The sequence below is a fragment of the Piliocolobus tephrosceles genome, chromosome 3 (assembly GCF_002776525.5).
Source record: "Piliocolobus tephrosceles isolate RC106 chromosome 3, ASM277652v3, whole genome shotgun sequence".
Classification (NCBI taxonomy): Eukaryota; Metazoa; Chordata; class Mammalia; order Primates; family Cercopithecidae; genus Piliocolobus; species Piliocolobus tephrosceles.
The window spans coordinates 22,638,035-22,665,720 of record NC_045436.1 but is presented as its reverse complement, the minus strand read 5'-3'; the positions used below and the strand labels follow the sequence as shown (position 1 = coordinate 22,665,720).

The window sequence follows — 27,686 nt, the reverse complement described above, 5'->3', positions numbered from 1 at the left end:
ATGTAACCTGCACGTTATGCACATGTACCCTAGAACTTAAAGTATAAAAAATAAAAAAATAAAAATAAATGATCACACAGTTGTAATATAAAATTCCAATGAAAAAAAAAAAAAAAAAAGTCTCTTTCTTTAGTTGGAGAAACTGTCCTTAAATTCCATGTGATTGTGATGGTACTTCCAATGATAATGTCAAATATTCTGGCTAAAGAGAAACATATCACACAGATTGCCTAGTCACAGTGTTCCAATAGCCTGTCCAAGGTGATTGGCTGCGAAATCTGCACCTTCTCAGGATTAGACCCCAGTGTTTCCAAGCCATCTTACCATTTATAATTTTACAGCACACGAATGAACAATTGCTGAATCCTGTGATGTATATCATCACAAAAGCAGGCTCACAATTTGTGATCACTACTACCAAGTGAAGTGGGAAAACTAGGACAGCAATAAAAGGGATTCTAATGAAGAGAAGTAAAATAATATATCTAGGATGATATATCAGTGACACAGCTTTACTCTAGTGATTTTACATATCCATTTCAACAAAGCAGGCTATCTGTAATGATTTATTACAGATTCTCAACTTTCTTCCACAACACACACACGTGCACACACACCAAAATGAGATATCCAATTCATTCTCGAGTCTTTGGTTTGACTGTCCATATGCATTCTGTACACTTGTACCCTCACCAACCCCATTGCACCACCGGAATCTTCCCCCAGGAGTTACTGCCCTCACCCTCTGACTAACTGGACCTAGAATTTCACTGTTGCTTCTCACAGCATATGCAGTGATCCTTTGGAAAGGAAACTCATTTCTTATTTGTATCTTGACTGAAGCCCTGCCACTGTTTGCCTGTTACATTTGTGATAAAATTCAAAACCTCCCTTACACAGCTTCAAAGCCCTATAAGATATGAGTACTGCACAGTTTTGGACCAGATATCTCACTTCTTTTATAACCACACTGGCCATTTTACTGTTCTATGGGAACACGCCAAGTCCGTTCTGCTACAAGATCTTTGCAATCTCTGTTCCCTGTGTTTGGCTCACTCTTGCCTGATATCTGAAAATGACTCTTTTCTTTTCACTCAAGTAATTCTTCAAACATTATCTATAATGAGAAAGTTTCCTTAACTGCTCTGTCACCCTGCCTCTTTCCTCAGTCACCTCTGTATCTGCCTTGTCATTGTTCACTATCTTAAATTATATTATGTATTGTTTGATTTCTTTGTTGTCTGTCTTCCACTCCAAAACGTGAAAGTAACAAGATTAGAGGCTTTCTTTGTCCTTCTAACACCATAACCCAGGTGCCTATATGCATTACTGGCTCACAATGATGATCAATATGTGTGTTCAATGATAAACACATTTTGAGTAAATGAATGCAGTAGAAATCTCAAGTAAGAACAAAAAATTAGACAATAAATTTGGCAACATAGAAGTTATCAATGCCCTGTGGAAAAGTAGTTTCGTTGCTTTAGCTGACTAGACACTACAAATTAATACATTAAGTAATCACAAGTTAGATCAGGTAAAAGTCTATTTACAGAAAGACTACATAACTTGTTGGAAATTTTTATAATGGGTGGTAGGTGCAAAAGCAAATGGGAGGCAAGAGAATAAAAACAAAATTATTCTAGAAGATTTTACTGCAAAGAACAGCATAATTGCTCAATTTTAAATAGAAGGAAACCAAAGGTAAAGAGAGGATATGGAATTCTTTTCTCCCCCCATGTTGTAAAATAAGTGGAATTTTTGTACGCTTGCTTTAAAAAAATTATAGAATTTGCATTTGTTCATATATGCTAAGCAATAAGCTAACAGATAGAGAAAGATTAAAAATATTACACAAGCAATAATTGTTAGAGCAAGGAATACAAACACAAGAAATGATTGTTCTAGAGCCGAGAACACAAACTGATGGATTAGGGATATATAAAAGAGGATGAGGAAGGTTATGGTTGATAACAATAATAGTAACAGTAATAAAAGCAACAATAAGAATAGAAGCCACTGTCCTGAGTGTTTCATGAGTATTAATTAAACTGATATCTGCACAAGCTAGTAAGCAAAATGTCAGAAAAGACCCCATTGGATGCTTTCTATTTTGTCTGTGAACAAAATGCTGAATTTGCCTACTGAGAACAGAAGGGAAGATAGCAATATATGCAGCTTAATGCAAACAGAGTTTTATAATAGCATTTTATAAAAAGAGATACAAACTGATTCAGGACACAGAACAAGTATCATAAAATGTGAATGGTCTAGTTGGGAATAAAGCATATTCATCAGTAGTGATATCAAGACAGTCACATAGGTCTCAATAATAATATGTGGATTTCAGTCTTAAATACAGTAATAAATAAACAGCTGTGTGACTCTGGACAAGTCACTTAACAGGCAACTAACAATAGAGTTAATAGGCAGCAGATAATGGGAGGCTTTGAAATTGAACAGGTCTAAATTCAACTCATAGCTATGGCAGTTAATACTGCTATGGCCTTTTCAATTCACATCAGCTGAGTTTCATTGTCTTAATCTGTAAAAGGAGGAAAACGATAGTAACTAAAAAATAAATTAATACATGTAAAATACCTATAAATTTCTTAGTAAACTCTTACAAATAAGCAGGTATTGTTATTTCTATGATTCTCAACTAATTCTCTTCCTTATCATTTTCATAATCATGATAATCCTTACCTTATATTTAGAATGCAGAATGGAATTAAATGTCTCTAAAGAATTTTCTAGATCCAAAATTAGTTTATTCTATACATGCAAATCCTAGATACGTATCAGTCAACATAATGTTAAAACGGGAGGAAAGAAAGCTATGAAAATGATAAAGAATGTATTCTACCCCTACAGATGTATTAGCTGTTTATATTTTGCCACTAAACCAGTAGACCTCTTGGATTTCAAAGCCTCCCATTATTTGTTGCCACAGTTAGTTGCCTGTTAACTGACTTGTCCAGAGTCACACAGTTGTCTATTTATTAATATATTTATGACTAAAATCTAGGTTTCTCTATCACACACAATATTACTGAGACCTGTGTGGATGTCTTTATATCACTACAGACGAATACACTTTACTCCTCACTTAAATAATTATGTGTTAAGTATCTAGGACCTAAGGCTTAAATTTATATAATTTATATTCTGTTTTCATATAAGTCTTTATAACAGGCAAAATCCCTCTATGTTTAGTGAAGCCTCATAGTCTTATGATCATCTGGAAATTCCAGTATTTTTTGTATCTTATGTGCTACAGCTTTGTCTGTAAGAGTAAACAAGTGTTTATGTTTGGAAATGAATTATGTGCAATTGTTAGGGCATTTCTACAGATAGTCCCCAGTAGACAAGTTCTTCAAAACACTTACACAGTCTCCTATGCTTTTAACCAATGTAAAATTTGATGAGATAATTACTAAGATCCCATCACACACCTCTATTATTTTTCCACCATCAATGTACTTCTTAAGTTTTTTTGTAGTAAATTTCAAATAGATTTATTAATCAGGATAATGATAGCTACTCTCATGCATCTAAAAAGTTCAGTGTCTTAATACAAGTTTATTTTTCTTTCATATAATAGGCCAATGAGACTATTTCTTGGATCATCATTCCTATGGTGATTCTGGAATTAAATTTCATTATATCTTGTGTTTATACCATCCCTTAGATCTCAGAATTACCTGCTTCCATCTTATAAGTAGAAAGGAAGGGGGGAAGCAGTCACACCCATATCTTAACCATCTAAACTCTGAAGTGATAAGCATTACTTTTGTTCTGTTTTGACAAGCTAGTCCCATGATCTCAGAAAGATGTCAGGGCTAGTGGGAAGAGCTGCAGGAAACTAGTATCTGGCCTGTCAGGCACTTCCCAGAAACAAGTCTACCCTGTGAAAGAGGAACATCATCCTTTGTTCTATGGCTAGCTGTCTCTCTGCTCAAAACTGAATATCAATGAGTACAAATTACATATTCAAAATCGCAATGTGAGGACAGAAATAAATCAGAAGTGAATTGAGCTCCATATTTTGACACTAGATAGGCCCAACTTTAAAAATGATCTTACACGTATTTTAAAGAAATCTAAAGAAAATAGTAAAAGAAAGCAAGAATTTAGGAATAGAAAGATTATTCAGGCTGAAATATAGCAGCAATGACTACTAATTTCCTCATTATTTATCTACATTAGTCAGCAACAAGAAAAAAGATTTTATGCAAAGTTTAAAAATCAATATGCTCCAGTTCTTAATGTCCATTACCCAGAAATACAATTGTCTCTTTGCCAACAGTTGACTAGGAGGAGGTTTAGCTGTAATTTACCCAAAATGTTGAATTATTTAATAAAAATAACTCAGTAACAGCAAGTTTGGATTTAATATTTAAAATGTCATGATTAAAATAAAGTGAATTTATTAATGAATTCATAGCAATCATCATTCTAATTGATCACTGGAAATCATATTATTAATAATGATAATAAATACTCTAAAATTTTAAGAAATATAATTGATTAACTGGAGACAGAAATATTTAGAATAAGAAATATTTAATGAAGAGATCAGCAAAAACAGAAACATGTAAAGCGTTAATTAAATTCATTATAGCACCTGTCCATCAAGCACTAATTGCATTAAAGTAATAGGTCTAAATATTAGTGAAAGTAAATAAATTACACACATTTTGTTACTGCTTGAAGATCCAGTACTTCTTTTCCACTGTTGAGCTTCTTTTCTTAAGTTTCTTTATCTTGTGCTAAAACTATCCTCCTCTTTGAAAAAATTGCCTAAGTTCCAAAAAATGTTATCAGTACAGTCAATTTCCTTTAATTTACCACTATTTTTTACCATGATTCACCATGTTACAACTTAGGGATAATGGCTGATATCAAACCACCAACAGTGTCTACATAGCCCCTCCATTATTAAAGGCACACACAGATACATTTATTCCTGAAACTGAAAAAAGATAATGTGACTTTTTGTTTATTTATTTATTTATTTATTTATTTATTTATTTATTTATTTATGTTTTGAGACAGCGTTTCCCTCTGTCACCCAGGCTGGAGTGCAATGGCATGATCTCGGCTCACTGCAACATGTGCCTCCCTGGCTCAGTAGTTTCTCATGCCTCAACATCCTGAGCAGCTGGGGTTACAGGCATGAGTGACAACACACTGATAATTTTTGTATTTTTAGTAGACACAGGGTTTCACCATGTTGACTAGGCTCATCTCAAACCCGTGGCCTCAAGTGACCTTCTTGCCTGAGCCTCCCAAAGTGCTGGGATTACAGGCATGAGCCACCAGTGCCCAGGCCATACTAATTTTAAATAAAAAATAAACCACGACAGTTGAAAATTCAAAATTACTAATATCTAAACAGTATTCTTAACTGGTAAAGGGGTGAAACAAGAGGCATCGGCATATTGTTTACGGTAGAGAAATTGACACACTCCCCTTTGGAGGGTGTTTGACAATATATGTCAATATTTAAACATATTTTCTTTTTGACATAGCAATCCAATTGCTAAGAATTTATGGCAAAAATATTCGCACACATGTTTATAAAGATACACGCTGAAGAGTGTTGTACAAAGCATGATAATAAGAAAAACTAGAACTAACCCTAATGTCCCTCAATAAAGTATTAAGTAAATTATGGGATAGTCTTGTAATGGGTTTCTTTACAGCCATTTAAAGAAATGAGATAAAATCCATTTACTGAATTGCAGATGTTCAAAACATGTTATGTTAAAAAAGGCACAAAAATATGCATAAAATATTCTCATTTGGAGGTACATGTGTTTGTGTAAATGTGTGTGGGTGTGTGTGTAGATAATTCCTGGAAGTGTAGGAGTGGAACTGAGTGGTCTGGGGAGGAAAGAATCAAATCTGTACTGTCTTTTCTATTATATGAAAAGACATTATCCACATCTTTTTTTCGTAAGTGTTAAATTTTAAAAGTAAAGAAGCTTTAAAATTGCTATCACTTATACCACCTTTGTATATATTTTCTACCCTTTTCTGTGTAGCTAATAAACAATCATAGTTTTTCTTAGTTCTTTCAAAATAATAAAGCAATATAGAAATAGACCAATTTAGAAGACCTAGAATAATCATTATTCTTAATAGGCAGCTAGTTTCCTCTTTCTCATAGACAAAAGAATAGGGTTTTTCTTTTATATAAAAAGCACCTACTACATATTTGTGTAAATATATCCCTTCCTGCATTTCAGAAACCTAAGTAATGTTGATTAAACTTTACTTTGAACCCAAGCATTTTAATCTTCATCTCTTAAGGATATTTGATTAAGAGATAATTAAGGTTCATCCAAAATACTTCTTTAAAAGTAACCTTCATTAATATCCAATTTTTTCTCTTCAAAGGTTTATACCAAATTCTTGTCTATTTGGGGAACAAGAAGAAACCAAGAAATATTTGCATCTTCCTTTGCTGTACTTTTTTGCCCCCAATTCATACTCTTTTCCTTGTATAGGGGACATTCATGAAGCACTAATTGGATGGAAGAGTAATGGCTTATGTGTGAAGGAATTCTTTCTGTTCACTGTTCACTTTACACCATCAACTGGCCTTCATCTATTCCCTGGGTCACAGTGCACCTTTTTTGTGGCTAGCTGCTCCATTTGACCTCTTCTACTGATCATCAATTTAAACCCCTGTTCTCACAGCTGAAATCTTGGTATACAAGATTCAGAAGTATACACAGAAGCACATTCATTACAAATCTGTTATACAGACTTCAAAGCCAGTATATACAGCAAATAGGACTGTGAAGGATCTCTACACAGATCCAAAATTTCCATCCTTCAAACACAAGGAGAGTTCCTGCTAAGCAGAAGGAGTCTTTAGGCCCAGTGGAGAAACAAAATCTCTCTGACAGGACATGCAACGATTTAGCTATGCTCACTCATAAAAGTTGACATTCCTTGAGGCATCTAGTACATGTAAATCCTTCTCCTGTATTTTGGGATTTCTGGTCTAAAACTCCTATTCTCTGGTTATGGGGAGATGGGCAATGCTAAAGGATGTAAAGCAGAGAATCATTAAGGGCAGCAAATTTGTTGAAATTAAGTACCCTAATAATCTTTAACCCACCAAAGGTATGCCCACCCCCATGCTATTTCTCTTTAAGCATCTGTCTCACATTTTTTATAACACAATGATGGCTCATTGTTTCCATTCTCTTCCTTCTCAATTGCCAAAATCATGTCCTGCTTTTATTTAATGTATAAGGTAATCTTAAATTTCATATCCTATGATCATGCCAAGAGTAAATCGATTTTCAAATACTTTGTCAATGGCAACCCAACAATTCACCTGTTAGCTATTAAATATACAAACAAGTCACTATCATATTTGTGGGTTAAAAAGCATTTCTAATGTGCTATGGGCACAAAGATGCAAGCATATTTAATTCTACCTTGGGTTGGGAGGGGAGACTGAACAGACCTTTCTCAATAATTAATGTTTATTGAGTGCTTTCATTGTGAAAAGTGCTTTACACAAATTATGTCTTTAATTCTCACAAAAACAGAGGGAGATACATAGTATAATTATCAACTCTATCTTTTAAACAAGAAAACTGAGTCTGGGATAATTTAATTTGCTCAAAGTCATTCTGGAGAAATGGATATGGAGCCAGACTTCAAAGCTAGTCAGTCCAGCTTCAAATTACATACCATTAACCATTATGCTAAAAGCCTTCTCAGAAATGGAGTCTGCCAGAAGAACAAAGGAACAAATGGGCAGGACATGTTATGAGAAAATAAAACACAGCCATAACCAACACCCATGATTATAAAATATACAACGTGTTTAGGAAAAAACAGTAATAGCTAACCCTATCATAATGCCTATCATGGATGAAGTAGTTCTAATTGTTTTTGCACATTAAGTCATTACTCCTTAAAGCAACATCACATAAAGTACTATTTGCATGATACCTACTTTACAGCAGAAAAATCTGAAGCACTCAGAGCTTGAGTAACCCGTCCAAGATCACAAAGCTAAGAACAGTGGGGCTAGACTGTGAAGCCAGGCATTCTGGCTGTGGCCCCTTGTGCTCTGATATACATCCTGTGCTCTCTACAGAATGAATTTCCTGCTGTGAGAAAGCCACAATGTGCCATTGGGAGAAAACTACAAAGGAGGCTCTAAAGCTACCTGGCACAGATTATAAAGGACCACGAGGACTTTGGACTTTAATCAACAGCTTCCTGATTTTCAACTGGAGAGGAAATATATATCAATAATGATAAGGTGTGTTGTGTATTCCAAAAATAAAGTCAATCCTGTGATTTATTTTCATATATGAGAAACATACTTTCTGTTTTTGTGATGCATAACACCTAACACAAAGCCTGACCAAATCATATTGACTGACTAATATACAATATAAGTAGTTGAATTTTCTGATTATAAGCAATTCTCAATTAGGGGAGATTATACTCCCTTCAGGATGATAATAGAATAACTGGAGAACCTAAAAAGTGTATATTCAGCAAAAAAAAAAAAAAAAAAAAAAAAAAAAAATGTGGGCTAAAAGATGCTGAGAAACAGTACATTAGGCAATAGGTATACAGAAATTTCTTTTTTAAACATATAGGGTGGTGGTAAGATAAGTAACAATTCTACAATGTTTAGAAGAATGTCTCATTTATATAACATGCTTTATAAGTAACATAAAACAATAAAACATAATAAGAGTACAAATTCTAGAATCACAATGACCAGGTTTAGTGTCCAAGTCTACCAATTGAACAAATTAAGTGAATTCTCTGTCTCAGCTTTTATCACAGGTAAAATGGGGATAACAACTGCAAGTCACCTTACTTCCAACTATTGTAAGATTAAATGAATTATACACATATATGCATGTGTGTGTGTGTGTGTGTGCATACAGATACCAAGTTCCAGACATAAAGGAAACTCTGTGAAATTTAGTTATGATCTGTGTTTTAAAAAGAGGAATCAAACGATGTTATACTAATTCACTATCCAAAGTACAATGACCATTTGTAAATGTAATTAATTTTTAAAAGTTTTGCAAACCTTCATCATCTTAACTAAAATAAATTTATGAAAAGTTAAGTATCTATAAACATCTGTTCATATACATAAAATTGATAATTATGGAAAAAGAATGTATATATGTATATATAAACAAGATAGGCATGATTTCAAATCTGAAATCTATACTTCGTATCTATCACCTATCTATCTACCTACCTATCTAACCATACCTATCAATTATGCTTCTGTAGAACTAATCTCAGGCAGAACACCCAGAATCTCTGAGCCTCAGTTATGGGCATAATAGGGCTTAGTATAAAGCATTAGCGTCATTGTAAAAACTAAAGCAATTTAAGGCATTTACTAAAGAGTACTGCATATACTAAGTATGAAATAAATACAGGGTTTAATTCTCTCTGAAGACATTATTAATACAGTCATATTCCATAGAAGTTAAATGTCTCACAAGTATGAGAAACATTATTTTTAAATGATTATGATAAGTTTAATTCAGTTCGACAAACATTTGTGGAACGCTATATAACTTATGCTTTGTGATTAAATCTTTCTGCCCCTTCAATATTTCAACAAAGGAAACACAAACACCATAGCTATTCAATCAGTGATAATTTAAATACATTTAGATCTTCTTTTAAAAATTGTCATCATAAACCATGAATTCCAAGATTGCACAGTTAAAACAGATACATTTTAGGACTCACTTTTTTGATAATTATTTTTGATAACTAGCATTTTACACTACTTTCATCATTTTCTATATAATGCCTTCTTAGGAGGTCAAAAGCACTTCCTTATTGATTCTTTTTTTTTTTTTTTTTATCCTTCAGTGTAAATGAAGTAGAAACTAACATGGCTAGTTTTGTCCTACATCAACTTCTTCAACCTTACTCTGTCTTATTATGCCAAACCTTTTTCTTTTAATATCAGCAGCATCGATTGGTGCCAGCAACACTGATCTAGAAACAGTGCTAATTATCTGCAGCTGCACAGACAGCGAGGGAGCATAAAACACTGGGCTTCTCGCTCACAATATACAAAAACAATGAAACAATCACCCTCAGCTGTCAGCATCTGCAGCTCTTTCCCCAAGGGTAACAATAGAAAAAGTGGATCACATTCAGTGCTTGGGAAACCCATCATGTATTTCATATTAAAGCATCTAAATAGTGGGTTATGTTACCACATTGGAAAAACGTGCTACAGTTAAAGTTCTTTCTTATTATTCATACCACTATTTTCTTTTAACTGGCAATGACAATGGTAACAGAAAGTGCAATAACAAAGATATCACCTGGTTTGAGACCAGTTCTTCACAGAAAAAGACATTTGGAGACAATATCCAAATATATGACTTTCAACATCATATATTTGGATGGTTTACACCATCCTCTACACTGGCAGTGGTGGTCAAAGCTAGAGTAAAACTATGATTCACCTAATCATGTTATTTTTCTGATTTCAGAGGACACTTAATTGTTATTTAAAATACCAAGGAAGGAAAAATTTACTAATTATTTCAATTATTTACAAATCCAAGTGAAGGACCTAGTAGTTTCTTAAAACCAATTTTTACATTCCTCATTTCATATTTAAATATCCTTCTTTAACAAGATCGTGTGCCTTTCAGGGATGTGTATGGAGCTGGAAGCCATCATCCCAGCAAACTAACACAGGAACAGAAAACCAAGCACCACACGCTCTCACTTATAAGTGAGAGCTGAACAATGAGAACACGTGGACACAGAGAGGGGAACAACACACACTGTGGCCTGTCAGTGTGTGTTGACAGTGGGGGGAAGGGGGAGCGAGAGCATCGAGATAAATAGCTAATGCATGCGGGGTTTAATACGTAGGTGATAGGCTGATAGGTGCAGCAAACCACCATGGAACACCTTTACCTATATAACAAGTCTGCACATTCTGCACATGTATCCCGGAACTTAAACTAAACTAAAATAAACATTTTAAAAATACTTCTTTTCCTTTTATTTGATAAATCATGCATTCATTTATTCTGCCAATTAAAACATATTTGTTGATTGATGCTCCTGAATTCATTTTCAACAAATATACACAAAGCACTAAGAAAACAATGTTTAAACCTAGATTATCTAGATTGGCATTTCAACTGATCAAACTATTTGTCAAAATATTCTTCCTAAACATTTTACAAATGGCAGCTGTTTCACTAAACTCCTCAAAGAAAACATGTACTGAGCAGTAATGTAAGATCTGGGTCCACAGGGGTAAATAAGACACCTTCACTGAGCTTTCAGTCAGTCAAAGGAGATCGATGTTAGACAGACTATTACAAATGTTGTGAGCATTATAAGATGAGAAGTTTAAAATTCTAAGGCAATGGAGAAACGAGTGTTGATATATTGTATTGGGAAGAGGAGACTGGAAAGTGTGTTTGAAAAATTGTGTTCCCCTTGCAGAAGGAAATGGCAGGTTTCCTTTCTCTTTTATGAGATTAAGGAAAAAAAGAGTAAGTTGTTCCTTAAAAGGAAAAAAAAGTAGCAATATGTATTCTAAACTATGCAAATGGCCAAAACTTGATTAATTAAGCCCACTTTCCCTGCTTTCTCTACCCCATCCCCAAAATACACACAATCCTCAAATCTAAGATCTAGATTATTTATATTAGCCATTTTTATTGATAAAGTGCTTGGCAAAGCTCTTCTTCCCTAAGTGTTGTATAAACATTCACTATGTACTGACATCCTCAAAGCAAATAAAGCATATCAAATATTAATCTTAAAATCAATTTGTTGGAAACTAGTGATTTATTTATTGAATAGAGTGTGGATTGAATGGAAATTTATAAATAGTCTCTATCAGAAATAGAACAGGACTAAATACTATTTACATAAAACATTTTGAAATTCACCCACTAAAAGCATATTAGTCTCCCCTCTGAACCCCTTGCACCACTACACCGTAGGCAAAGCTTCAGTAGTGCCCTATTAAGGATCTTTCAATTTTATATATGAAGGGATATTTGGCTATTGGTTTCTGATAGTCTTTATCATGTTAAGGAAGATTTTTGCCTGTAGTTAAGTCGTTTAATAAGTCAGAGAGGTAATGAGACAGCATAGTTGTAAAAAGCTTAGACTCTGGGGTCCATCAGTACCGATTGGAATTGAAGCTCTGAAAAATTCTAGCTTTGTAGTCTTGAGTCAGTTACTTTAACCTCTCTTAGCTTCAGTGTCCAGCAAGTGTCAAAACGAGTGTGTCTCTGCCACAGACATGATATTAACTGCGAGGTCTTTGGTTGCTCTTTGACTTGGGTTCATGGGGCCAGGGGTGAAGTGGCAGGTGAATCTTTTCAAAGCTGTTAAATGTCTGCACATGGAAATCTTTCCCAGGGTGTCTAGAACTTCTGATAAAACAGCTTTTGCTTTTATGGGAGATGAACTTACGTAGTCTCTGTAACTTAGGTGAGAGATCATATATGAATCCCTTTTGACACCCTTCTCTTTTTTTATTTCACCCCCAATATACACACATTCACATACTAATATTTTTAAATTTGTTTGATTAATTAATAGAAAGGCCAAGAAATTTAGAATCCTAAGGAAATAAATAGAAAAAATGAGTTTCTGGTCCAAAGCTTTGTTATCCCTTTGAAAAATTAGCATCAAAGTCAGGATTAACAAGGGATATGTTACTGATAACTGCTTCACCCATTTGTGCTTTCCCCTAGAAGGCTAACTTTATAGAATTGTGATTTCCAAGAAGTCTTTTATTCTTTATATCACCAAACCGTTGTTTTCTTTCTCCTACTCCCTCTGTGTCTTCCACAAGTACATTATTGATATACCATGATTCTATCCCAAGTGAACACATTTCCAAACCCCCATACCTTTGTTACATCAACCTCCCTTGGTTCTAGAAATCTGCCACTATAGACTTAACATTGTGAAATAAAGACTTCTAATCCTTTTGGCATGTAAAAGAGGGTGTTATGTATACGTGCTCTTACATTATAAGAAACATCAGTGTAGCTTAAATATTTGTTTTCTAGAAATGCTATTTATATTCTTATTTTCCAATATTCTTATTCTTATCCTCTTACTCTTGGTGTGTTTGAGTAACAGAATTTATATGCAAGTACACTAAAGCCAAAAATCCAATTTTTCTCTAAGCATACACAAATAGCAAAATTTTCTTTGTTCATTTGATTTAAAAGCAATATATAAACTAAATCCATTATCAAAGAAAGAATATTCACAAAAAGTGACTTTAAAAATGATAAAGGAAATGAATACACCACTTGTTTTAGTCGGCTAACCAATGAATTCTTGTTTGATTGTTGACACGTTCAAATTTTTAAGACTCAGCACCAAACTACACAAGCTATTTCTAAATTACTGGTCCTTCCCAAAACAGAGCCCGTCTAACAGAAGCAGTGATGGTTGTTATAAGATACTTGAAATCCTCCCTTCCTCTTTAAAAACTGTGAATCAGCATCCAGGGAATAGATGTAAGGACTCCACTGGTATGAGTGACTCCTACAGAAGGTGTCCTGAGGGGTTCAAGTCCCAATTCCCTATTTCGTGACTTTTAATCTCTTTTTATGAACATCAATCAGTTTCTCTCCTTTAACTTTCTAACTCTCTCCTGAGGGAAATAAAGATGTTTGAATAGCCACAAACAAAAATATGTGGAGGGAACAAAAGTTTAATTGTTCCTTAAACTTGAAAAAGCACAAACATCTAGATATAACATTTAAATATCATCTTTATACGACCTTCTTTATTTAATAATATATGCCTCAAATTCTATAATCTGTAGTAATTGTGATTGATACCAATGTTTAACCCAAGTGAATCATAATTGTATTAACCAAGCTTCTGTAACTGCTTCAATAAAACTCTGCATAAAAGATTAGCAGGTGCTGCCAAATATTTATACTCTGCAGTTATTCCTGGTAAGGAGCGTTGTTCAATCAGTGGGATTAAATTTAACAATGTTTACCTGTGTGTAAGCCTCCGGTGACTAATGCAGACTGCAGTCTGAGAATCTTGAGCAATGCATACTTTATGGCGACTACATTTCATCTTTAAGCATGGATCCTTAGCTGGATCTAAAGCTAAAAAAAAAAAAAAAAAAATTGCACAGAAAATATTAAAATAAGCTTCTGTAAAATGGAGGTATCAAATCCCATGAAACACAATTTGATCAGGTAATTTACATAGTGCTTAATTGTAAACTTTCTTCACATTCTTCCTCTGTTAAGAGATACTTCTGCTTCTACCCACATAACTCAGCGTTAACAGCTAGCTGTAGTTTAGTCTCATCCACTCTATTCAGAAGCTAAGATGCACATACACCTATGATCAGACAATGTGTTATCAAAATAGAAACTTTAAGACCCAAACTTTCTGTGGTTGCTACTACTACCTTCTAAGCAGCAAAGGTGGTGAAATAAAGTTAGAGTATGTTACTGAAGTATTTTATGACAGTGGAAAACTACAATCTATACCTTTCCCTAGATAAATGCTCGTGGGTAAATAAAAGGGATGAAACAAACAAACAAAAAAGTCAGTGAACATTAATGGATATCTTTGTTATCCAAAAACAGTCTGGAGCTGTATTTGGAGACTGGATGAATATGTCATAGTAAGAACTGAGATTCTGCATTTTCATTTTTACATCATTTGTGCATAACATTTGGACCACCATTTCTTCAAACAAACCTCTGTCTTGCTGGCTGCCAACACAAAGACTGTGTGAAATGTTGATGGTTTCATTTTATAACAGCTTTATTTATATATAATTCACACACTACATAATTCAGGTAGTTAAGTTTACAACCAACGTTTTTCAGTATGTTTGCAATTGTAAAACTATCACCACAATCAATATTAGAATAATTTAATCACCAAAAATACCCAAACATATCCTCTTATTATCATCCCCTTCTCTCTCCCCTCCAACTAGTATTAGGCAACTACTCATTTAATTCCCATCTCTAGAGATTTTCCTATTCTGGACATTTTATATAAATTGAATAATAAAATTTGTGGTGCTTTGTGCCTAGCTTCTTTCACTTGAACAATGTTTCTGAAGTTCAATCATGTTGTACCATGAATCACTACTTCGTTCCTTTATATTGCTGAATATTATGCCATTTTACAGATATACCATATTTTATTTATTCACTACTAGATATGCATTTTGACTGTATCCACTTTTTGGCTATTGTAAATAATACTGATATTGGTGATCATTCATGGTTAATCCCAGTGACACTTTTTTTTGTAACCTATTGTTGGGGGCAGACCAGAGGAGGAGTTGGTAAAAATAAACAATAGGCACTGAGTGTCCAGATTTGGTACATGCCAAAATTGAGAGAAAGAAACAATGAAATACAGTAAACAAAATTTCTAGTGCACAGAGAGAAAGAAAACCAGAAAAAGGTGCATTTGGAATATGCAGAAGTATTCGGAAAGGCTCCAGGCTGACCGGTGGACATAAAATGTGGATTTGAGACGATCTTTGAGGGTAACTCAAGCTGATTCTTAAGCATATTTAGTCAATAGCCTAAATAAAGTGAATATATTTTGATAATCAATGCATTTTATTTATTTTATTATATTTTATTTTATTTTTGAGACAGTCTGTCTTTGACACCCTGGCTAGAGTTCAGTGGCGCGATCTCGGCTCACTGCAACCTCTGCCTCACAGGCTTAAGTGATTCTCCTGCCTCAGCCTCCCAAGGAGCTGGGACTACAGGCACGTGCCACCATGCCCAGCTGATTTGTGTATTTTTAGTAGAGACAGGGTTTCACCACATTGGCCAGGCTGCTCTCGAACTCCTGACCCCAAATGATCCACCCACCTTAGCATCCCAAAGTGCTGGGATTACAGTGGTGAGCCACTGCTCTCGGCCTGAAAATTGATGAATTTAATAAAATACAGATATAAGTTATAATACATATGCACATATATCTTACTAATTTCAATACATAAAGTATATTTCTGCAAAACTCTTGTTAGAAATTTTACATAACCATGAGATTTAAAATAATGTTAACACATATCACTGGTGAAATATTACCTAACGTTTTGTATTATTCCATGCTAAAGTGGTCAAGACATTAAATGCATCTATTTGGAACACAAATGTTTCAATTTTCTACATACTAAGAGAATTTTTTAATAAGTGATGATAGATTAATTATAGCTTTCCCTATTTGGTCAGTAGCTTTAATAATGAAAATAAACTATATTACTTTTTCATTGTCTATAAGATGATAAATATACTTTGTTCACTATGCAAATATAAATTGCTACAACATTCTTTTCATACTATCACAGTTTGAATCATCATTAGGTAAAAAATGTTGTCTTTGAAGTATTGCACTACAAAAGTGTGTGACTTCTTGTTGGGCAACATAAAAGAAAAAAACACACAATAACTTAGAAGGCATCAAAAGTGTTTTGAGCTATTTCTAATGTTTAGTCTATGTTGATTTCTAATTATTAAAATCACTTTTTAAAATTCATTAAACAATTCTGCCTAACAATTAAATAATGTCATTGTTACCTGCTTCTGTACTACATGTACATATATGTCATATGCTCCTTTTGAGTATATTTAATCTTGGACTTATGTTCTGAAAAAGGAGTGTTTTTGTTTTGAAATAAAACACAATACTACATATAACATTATGATTAATCTAGTTTTTATTTGAATGCAGATTGGTATGATTATAGCTATTTTTTTCTTTACCTTATAAAATCTACATTCGAAAATTTCCAAAAGTTCTATGACACAGTTTTTTCATACATGCTCAAGAAAATAGAACTCAAAAATTGGCATACAGTGAAAACAGAACAAATTTAACACATGAAAAATAATGTCCTTAGTTTTACATAAGATTCTATGTAAATGACCAAATAAGAGAGGAACAGGATTTGTCAGGCTGTGGAAAATATAGGAGAAAGTGAATATAAAGAATCAGATACATAGCATGTACAGTCACAAAAAGACCACTTTCTGTGCATGAGATTTTAACCATCTGTATTTTTTAGTAGAACTCACATTGTTGGCAGCCTAAAAAATACAAAACATTACACACTGTAAATACAGATGCCTAAGATTTTATTCTTGAAATCACAACAATAACACAACAAATTTCTCTTGGCTGAAGTCCATGGATTAGAATCAATCCTGTGCCTTAAAGAGACCTGGCATAAATTCATCATCTCCCTCTGTTGTGTTCTTCTTTCCGTCTTGTTTTCCATTTAACATCTTCTCTTCTGTTCTGCATGATTGTATTTAGTCTTCTCTCCAGCAACCAGCCAAACTACCTCTAGAAAGATTTCAGCAACTGCATTTGACTTCACTTGGCTATGTTCTTTTCTTCATCCTAATCTCTAATAAACTTTCTGATCAGTGTAAACTAACCTGGGTACCTGGCAAGTTTTTTTTGGTTGTGTTTCAGAAAATAGCATCTGTATTTTAAACAACTGCCACATAATGTATCCTTTGAGTGTCATTACATTTGCAATGTAGTATTTCCCTCAATCTTTTGCCAGAATACTTGTTTTTTAGTACAGAATTTTTCCTAGTTACTTCCAGACGAGCATAAACTAGGAAGAATCAGGCCTTATCCAGTCCATAATGGTGGGAATGCCTGAGGCAGCAAGGGTAGGTGATACCAGAAACAAATGTGAATGAAGCCCTGTATGTCAGTAAAAAAGAAATGTAATTCATGAGAAGTCCTAATGTGAAGGGAACAAGAAAGTAAGGATGCACAATGCAGGCAACAGGTCAGGAAAAAAAGCATGGGTGGTAATTTACAGCTAGGAGAAGAAAAGTTCGTATTGATATTCATATTTAGTGCATGTGGCGTAGGAAAATGCAGTCACATCATTAAGATGCAAAAAATGACATTAATGTTAGTATTAACAATTGAAATTAATTTTAACATGGAAGGGTGAAACTTTTAATCTGCACAAATTCTTCTCCAGATCTTAGCTGAGTTTGTTCACAAGTCTGTATTTTATATTAAATACTAATAATTCTAAGCAAAATTACTCTTAAATCATGCTGTATATAATGCTTGGTAAACTTAAGGAGAAACAGTGCACCTTAGCTTGGCCAATTCCAGATAAAAATTTCTTAAATGTAATAGGAACTTAACCCACTAATATTGACTCAGACTTGTGAAAGACCAGACTAGTATAAACTAATTTGAACCACATGATCTCTAAAATCATATTCTGCTCTAAAAGTGGATTACATTCTAGCATACAGTTTTGGCACCAGATATCATACAAGAATTGCATCTTGTCTCCAACAGATTCAACATTTTTATTAGCAGAGATGTATAACTAGTTATTAATAATTAGAATACATTGTTAAGTGGAACCTACATAAATATATATAATATACACAGAGAGAGAGAGAGATCACATGATGGTGAATGGAAGAAAGCTAGAATAAGTGACACCTTAGGTAAGTTTTAAAAGATATATAGGGCCCACCAAGTGCACAAAATGAAAGGAAACTCCAGTGTAAGTAGATAGAACAAATAGCAAAAATGTAGAAAAAGGATGCCCTACGCATGGAATGGCAAATGGTTCAGGACCAATGAACTATAAAATGCTCGTATCACCTGTGAGCATTGTGGAAAACACTGAACAGGAAGATAGAAGCTTCTTAGCCTTCCAGAGTTTTATCATTTTGATAATGTCATGGCCTGGCATGATTTTAAGTAGAAGAGTGGCATGATTATGTATTACAGAAAGACCACACACAAGAATTTGGAGATGGTTTGAAGTGTGTGTGTTAAGACAGGAGTATTAACCAGCTGTATGAGAGAGAACAAATAAGAACGTGATCTAAGATAAATGGGTGTGAAGATGGAGAAGAGGAGATGCATTTCAAAGACATAAAGGACACTGATTCAATAGGGTCTAATTATTAATTTAATAGAAGGGGGAAATTGGTCAGAAATAAAATAAATGGTGTTTGGTGGCTCCACTGAACAATAAATAAGATATTTGGTGGCAAGAAAAAAATATAGCGATTTAGTTGTGAGAAGTTAAGGTGATGACCTTATCTTTTATATTAGTGAAATGCCTGTGGTGACATCCAGAGACAAATACTCAGCTGTCACCTAGATATCTGGATCTAGTATTCCAAGGAAAAGTTAGGGGAAAGATGTCCCTCCAGTAGTCACCTTAAAGAATGTACGTTAGAAACATAATTAGTCTTGCAATCTAGTTCGATTTTTAGGATGCTCAGCTTGATGACATATTTAGAGTAAAAAGATGGAAAACCTATTTTTATGGTCAACTCTCTTATCCTCTTTCCACAGCACATTTTTGCATTGGAACAGAGAACTCAAGCACCTTCTCCCAGGTTTTATGCATACTGAGACCAGAATAATGGACAATGATCTTCTTGGAGTCATGAGCTTCTTGCCCATCGTCTTACTATTTTGAGAACAGGGATGCAGAAACCATTAAAACACACACACACACACACACACACACACACACAAAAACAGTACTCAGAATCCCTTTATGTACTTTGTGCGAACCCTCTACTCTGGATGAAAAATGACTGGAAAGTTCTTAGACCTTAGAATTTCAATGTCCTTTAAAATACTGACATAATCACAACACCCAAAAACCTCTGATAATTGAAAGGTCTTTTTTTTTGTTTTTGCTGTTATTGCCAGGGACTTGCAAATACTTGTGAAAATCTGATACTTGTGAAATACTTGTGAAAATTTGATAAATAAAATGATACTGTTAATTAATGTAAATTAATTTATGATTTCAACTCAATTTAGTGTTTAGCTTCAAAAGGATTACTATTTTTAATTGCAGGGTGGTGTGCTGCAGAATTATAACTTTTTTACAGGATATACATGTAGTCGTATGCATTATATGATACACAAATCATATTGATTTTTTACAGTATGCAAATTTCAAAATTCTATACACATTTGTTCTAAGGATTTGGATGGGATATTGTATAAGCATTCAATTATTGCAATTTATTCAATATCTGCTATGTGCCAGTACAGTTTTTTTTTGTTTATGTGTAAAATATCCTTAAAGCCATTTTCTGAATCACGTTAGCATCTCAATTTTAGACGTCAGAAAACTATAGCTCAAATACAATGTTTATCCTAGGATGTATAACTGGCAACTAGTAGAACCAGTTTCAAACCCAAGCCCTTGGAATTACAAAACGTGAATAATTTGCCACTGAAGAATCCTGTTTCCTGAGCTTGCAGTGAGATTCAGAGTAGCTGAAACAATGTCCTGTGATCAGCTGACCTTTATATTCTCTATAACAGAATAAAAAGTTAAAACTTTTGCTGAAATAATATTCATATATAATATCTAGTAAGACAAGCAGAAAAGACTGTAAGATTGACTATTACCAGAGTATTTGTCTAGTTTTGATTCTGAGAATTCATTCTTATGGTTACATTTATTGCTTTCTCTCTAATAAATCAGTTCCATATACAATTTCTTGGAACCTAATACTGTATTCTGATAATTTGCCTACCCAGAAAACCATTCAACAATTCCTAACAGCCATCTATTTAATCTGATCTTTACATTTCACATTAAAGAGCTATCATTTTAACGCAAAATACAGACGTTTTTTGGGAAACCAACTATTTGATCTGTTCATTAATTTTTCACTACTTTAAAATATTCTGTTCTATGTTAACTCTGCCTCTTTTCCCAGGCATATTTCTAGGCAGGGGTATTGTTTCCTCATACCTGTTGCTTCTACCGCACTGCTTCTGTCACATACTCTTTATCCCTCGCAACTCAGAACTCTCTTGTGCCACTTTGCTCTTTCATCACAGCATGGCCACGTCAAAGGATTCTTTCGGTAAATATTGTTGTCATTCTTTTCTATAGAGATTCATTTCCATGCAGATGTACTTCAGGGAAGTTTTTGTTGTTGTTATCTCTAGAATTCATAAGCCTGTTCTCCATCACCAGAGCCTTCTTCCAAGGAGTACATATATCCCTGCATTCACCTTGAAGCATTATTTTTCAGCTCTCAGAAATGTGTGAATTTAATGGAGCTCAAGGAAACATTAATACCCTGGCTTCTGGCTCTATTCTTGCATGACTGATACAATATATATACAATCATCCTTTTACATCTGTAGAGTATTGGTTCCAGGACCCCGGAGGGTACCAAAATCTGCAGATGCTCAAGACCCTTATATAAAATGGTGTAGTACTTCCAAATAATCTACACACATCCTCTTGTATAGTTTAAGTAATCTCTAGATTATCATACCTAATACAATGTAAATGCTATAAAATAGTTGGCATACTGTATTTATTTTATTAGTATTTTTATTGTTATATTGCTATTTTAATTTTTTTCAAATCTTTTTGGTCTGTGGATGCTTGAATCCATGGATGTGGCGTCTGCTTATTCTGAGGGCCAGTTGTAATCTGATTTAAGCAACAAGTCAGTCCTTACCGCAATCTCCGTAAAACCTTAAATATTTAGCTGAAAGAAGTTAGTCACATTGTTCATAAAACAAGGTCATTACCCTATGGAAATCTAAAATGCCCTTTATTACATAGCTGTAGAAAATCCTTTACTACTTCTGCGGCAAGAAAAGTATTGGCTAGGCTTTATAACTTTAAAATGAAAAAGTTTAAATTTGTGACAAGTCTGCTTGTGTTCAGTAGAACCTCTAAGAGCTTACTGATGACACTTTTGTCAACAGCTTTTCCTCCTTTCGTGAGTGAAGGTGACAGGGCAGTGCTTAATTAGGAATATTACCATTGGCCAAAGTCTAATGATGCTAAGGTATTAGATCTTCTAAATATAAGTGTATTTCAGATTTTTATTTTGTTTAAAGAGGATTTATGAAAGAAATATATTTTCACATATTTCTAAGTGTCGAAAGGAAAAAGAATACAAGATAAATTCAGTGCTAATAAAATATGCACAAGTTTCATGCAAATCGGGAAGGCTAAGAAGACACTTAATGAAAATAAGTTTTAAAACTAGAAATATATTTATTTTTTTAGCTTGAGCAGTAGTAGCAGTCCGTTATTATTATAATAGCAAGATTGTTTTACATCTAAAAATAACCTTTTATATACAGAGTTGAAGGTTTAAAAATCAGCATTTTTTGAAAGCCTAATTTTGCAAATGTACTAGATCATAAAGAATTTCCGGAAGATTAATATTCTATTGTAATATTTTATATAAGATTGTTGTTCCATGTTGATCCTACTATAATATAAATATATACTTAATTCTTATTTTCAAATACAGAATGATTAAGTCATATTAGGACATTTATAATTCTTCTTAGCAACACTCTAAACTATATTACTAGAGGTAATATTAGCATGAAGCTATAAAAATTGTACCATAAAAGGCTATGGTAGAGGATTTGAATATGTAAATCTTACATATTTAGGGACCATATACTGATATTATGCAGTCTTTTTAAGAAATTCCTTCTTCAAAAATGAATTCTCATTTTAGATAGTCACATTTTTCTCTTTAACCAAGTAAACTTGTGCTTATATGCTGACTACTGTTTTAAAATGTCTTTTGTAAAATGTAGTACACGTACACCATGTAAGACTATACAGTCATAAGAAAGAATGAAATCATGTCCTTTGCCGCAACATGGATACAGCTGGAGGCCATTATTCTAAGTGAAGTAACACAGAAACAGAAAATCAAATACCACATGTTCTCACTTACAAGTGGGAGCTAAACAAAGAGTACACATGGACCTAAAGATGGAAACAATAGACAGTGGGGACTCCAAAAGCAAGAAGGGAGGGAAGCGGGGAAGGACTGGAAAAACTACCTATTTGGTACTATGGTCACTGTTTGAGTGACGGGTTCACTAGATGCCTAAACCCCAGCATTACAGAGTGTATCCATGTAACAATCTGCACGTGTACCCCCCAGAATCTATAACAATGAAAAAGAATAATATATTCCTAAAAAGTTTTAAAAAATAAAAGTTCTCCAATTGCTTTTTCTTTTGTCTAACTAATATGCTTCATATAATATTTACATGATAATCTAGTTATCCTTCAATAAAGTCTGTCCCATATGAATAAAAATGATAAATAAAAAATATTAATAAACATCCAACAACAACAAGATACCTTAAAAAATGCTAAACCATAGACTAGGATCTGGCGATTTTAATATGTATCCGAGGGCATTACATGTTCTCTTGGGTGATGCAAAGAAAATGGGAACTGGATTTGGCAACTCTTTAAAGCTTGGATTCCTGAGGAGCTTCTTCTTTAATTAAGTAAGAAAGCCAAGCAATTAACCAAAATAAACATAAAATTGCAAGTGTATCCAGACACTGGTTTAAAAAATAGTTACCATGAAAGGATATAAAACTCCAAATCTTTTCCACATTGGTGGTGAGGTTTTAATTTATATTATTTTCATGGTGTAAAAAAATTCAAGCTCATAATTTAATAAAATGTTGGTGGAAACCAGTTACAAATCCTAAGTCTGTGAGAGAAACAAATGCAATTTCTGTAGTATCAGAATTTTTCACAAACCAGTGCATACAGAACCCTCACAATACCAAAAATAGCAACAACAAAAATAATAAAATAAACATAATGAAGAGGATCACACACACAAAATTGCAAGCCACACCAGGAAACAAATAATCCAAACCATTCAAAAATCCAAATTCAATCCACTCAAAAACTAGCATATTAATAAATCAAAATATTCTTGTAAAATCAAAAAGGGGCAAAATATTAAGCATGTTTATATTAATTCGTGGTATAAGAGAAAATATTTGATTAAAGATATAAAATAAATATAGAAATATAAAAACAACATGATATTACGAAAAAATTAAAACAGACCTTCTAGAAATTAAAAAGAATTAAAATTTAAAAAGTAGTTGCAGATTAACAACCCTAGCCTTCAGAGGAAATAATAGTGAGTTCTGAGTATGATTATTAAAATTAAATTAACTACCAAAACACATTATGTTGAAACTGAAAAGAAATAAACAATAAGCGGGTGGGGGGGGGAGTAAATTGAAAGCAACCAAAAAGAAAAAGCAGTTTGTTTTCAGGGAACAACTACAGACTAAGAGCGAATTTACGAGTTAATGGCAAATCATGGCAAAACATGTGAAATCATATATTGTGGTGAGGAACAAATAATTATTAAATAAGAATTCCGGGCCAGACACAATGGCTCATACCTGTAATGCCAGCACTTTGGGAGGCTGAGGTGGGCAGATCGCTTGAGCTCAAGAGTTTAAAAAACTCATTGGAAAAACTCATCCCTACAAAAAGTTCAAAAATTAGCTGGGTGTGGTTGCCGTGTCTGCAGTCCCAGCTACACAGAAGGCTGAGATGTGGAGAATCACTTGAGCTGAGGAGGTTGAGGCTGCAGTAAGCCAAGGTCACGCCACTGCACTGCAGTCTGGGTGATACAGTGAGACTCTGTCTCAAATGGCTCATACCTGTAATCCCAGCACTTTGGGAGGCAGAAGCGGGTGGATCACGAGGTCAGGATATGGAGACCATCATAGTGAACACAGTGAAACCCTGTCTCTACTAAAAATACAACAAAATTAGCCAGGCGTGGTGGCAGGCGCCTGTAGTACCAGTCACTCGGGAGGTTGAGGCAGGAGAATGACGTGAACCCGGGAGGCGGAGCTTGCAGAGAGCAGTGATTGCGCCACTTCACTCACTCCAGCCTGGGCAACAGAGCAAGACTCTGTCTCAAAAAAAAAAAAAAAAAAAAAAAAAAAAAAAAAAAAAAAAAATCCAGACACACCCAAATTATTCTTTAAGAAAGATACATTTATGAAAAATATGTTCATAAAGATACATTAATTAAAAAATTATTAAATGTATAGCACAATTTGTTCATGTTGAAAGAACAAAAGGATATGCTTCTACAAATAGGAAGAAATTATACCAATGGACCCAGAAGGAATAGTGAATTTCAAGAAGCAATGATGAGCAAGAAACTGATAAAACGTGATAATTTAAAAATAGGTATGTAGTAAAAATATTAATAGAAAAATGACTAATTTGCAGTGGAGGGGGGAGTTAAAATGAGGTGAAACTCATTAAAAATAATGAGGAAGTTGAATGTCAAAGATTTGGGGCTAATGTGGTCTAAGATCCTAGCACTCTTCAGAAGGACAATAGAGCGAATTATTATATAGTTGATTTCATCCAATTTTGCTGGTTGTGTATGTAAACATCTAAAATAAATCACTCAAAGAAGAGCAAAAGATTTCATAACTTTTAAACTAGCACAAAGTAAAATGATAAAAAGGAACTCAATTATATCAAAACTCACAATTGATGAAACAGAAAAAAAAAAAGAGAGAGAGAGATAATCTTAGATTGGACTTAAAAAAAAAAAACCCTTAAGAGTTCTTGAGAGCTGCACCTAAAATATAATACAAATTGAGTTAGAAATTAAAAAAAAAAAAAAAAGTTGGAAAAGCTTACCTGGCAAATACTGATCCAAAGGAAAGCAGTTATGGCAATATTCACATCACACAAAAATCCCCAAATCGTGGAAGGAGAGAGCCGGAAATGTATTCAGTTGATTCAGGGGTTGTTGCCTTAAGCATGCCTACTCAAACAACCTCTCTAAAGTACTTTCCTTTTCTATTATTATTATGATGATGAATTTATTTTTTTGAGATGGAGTCTTGCTCTGTCGCCCAGGCTGGAGTGCAGTAGCCAGATCTCAGCTCACTGCAAGTTCTGCCTCCCGAGTTCACGTCATTCTCCTGCCTCAGCCTCCTGAGTAGCTGGGACTACAGGCGCCCACCACCTTGCCCCGCTACTTTTTTGTGTTTTTTAGTAGAGACGGGGTTTCACCGTATTAGCCAGGATGGTCTCGATCTCCTGACCTCGTGATCCGCCCGTCTCGGCCTCCCAAAGTGCTGGGATTACAGGCTTGAGCCACCGCGCCTGGCCTCCTTTTCTATTCTATAGTCATCATTGTTTTCATGCCCCAATATTCCTAAACCTCTGCTTTGTATTGTTATTTTCCTCCACCGAAATTCAAATCTTTGTTATTTATTACAATTTCACATTTTTCAATATGCAAATGTTAAAACAATTTTAACAATTTTAAAATATTAACAATAACCATACCGAAAACAAAAAGTTTCCTTCAGGATCAATGTTGCTAAAATATAGCTTTAAATGCTATGTCCTTTCCTTAAGAATTTGAGTATGTCTTAGAATAGTAAGCCTTGAGCTTTAAAGGAGATGAATACATTAGTTGGCCATATAAGCATCAACTCGTCAGCAAATGTGGCTTTCTAACAAATAAATACATAAGAAACCTTTTGGTTTTATTGAATTCAGTCTCTTTTGGAGACCATTAATCTTGTAAATATTAATTAGATTCCATCCTTCATTTAACCATCAAGAAGTTCAGAGCCAAATGTGAGGTATGCTTTTTACAATTGTACAAAATATTTTAGGATATACATTTTGCATAATAATCCTCTCATTGTTTTATTTTATATCTTTTTTAATATTTTTGTGTGTGATTTAAATAAAAAGTTTTCTTCTCTCCATTCATTCTTTTAAAAATACAGTTTATTTCACATTTAATTCAGTGACATTTTTCAAGATTGGGATGAAAAGATTTAAAAAACTGAAAAAATGAGGCAACTTCTATTCAAGTTGATTTTTCCAGTAATTTTTTGGAACTGTGTTTTAGTAATTAAAAATGAAAATCTAAAAGAAAGATGTATACAAACACAAATGTCAGTGAATAAAGGTAGAAGTAGTTATGTAATTCATTTAGAATGAAGTTGTCAAGCATTAAAATTTATTGGCATTATATAGCTTCTACTATTATATATGCAAATGTGTAACTTTCCGCATATGAGATGAAAAAAAGTTGTGTATGTAAAATTCAGTTTGCCTTTACTTCCTGGGTATTATATTTTATCATCAAAATTTTGTATTGTGGCACATATATCTGCCACTATTATAGCAAACACATAAGCAAATATACCCTTCTCTTGAATTTCAGTTGTAACTTAAAGTATATTTAGGTGATGAGATAGCTCTTTAGCACTTGGGGAAAAAAATCAAGAAAACTAAGACTAAGTTGGACAGTTATCATCATTTAAAAGCAGATGAATAGTAAAACTCAGAGTTTAGTGGCAATTTTGGAAAAATCATATCACAAAATAATGCAATCAGTACATAGCCACCATCCATTTGCTAAAATGCTTCTTTAAGTTTACTTGTGTGCTTTCACAAAAAATGAAGTGACCAGTAACTTTAACATGATTTTAAAATGGTTTCAATAGTTTAACAATAAAGCATTAAATATGTTTTTGTTGTTCTGATAGCAGTTTCTTTCACTGTAACTCTATGCTGGAAAGCTATAGGAAGAAGTGGTTTTCTTGGGAATTTTTTAAACTTGCCAGATGCTATGATGAAAGGCTATGCAAGTGAACAGCATAGAAAGTAGAGCTGATACTTGACAGTTAATTAGACTTTTGACAGCCAATTTTGTGGTACTAAAAGTGATTAAACACAGTGAGGCTTTGGATTGACTTTCTTAGTTTCAAACCCTAAT

The 27,686-nt window shown here is 33.7% G+C and overlaps 1 protein-coding gene across 8 annotated transcripts in view; it reads right to left on the bottom strand.

Moving 5' to 3' along the window:
• The window catches only part of SPOCK3 (SPARC (osteonectin), cwcv and kazal like domains proteoglycan 3), a 483,863-nt gene that overhangs the window by 235,155 nt on the left and 221,022 nt on the right, over positions 1–27,686 (bottom strand). For 6 of the 8 annotated variants that reach the window (XM_023228615.2, XM_023228604.2, XM_023228623.2 and 3 more), the window contains one exon: positions 14,054–14,168. The exons of the other annotated variants lie outside the window; for them this stretch is intronic. In XM_023228615.2, the coding sequence (XP_023084383.2) occupies positions 14,054–14,168 (115 nt within the window). The remainder of the gene's footprint in view (positions 1–14,053; positions 14,169–27,686) is intronic. 8 annotated transcript variants of the gene reach the window in all.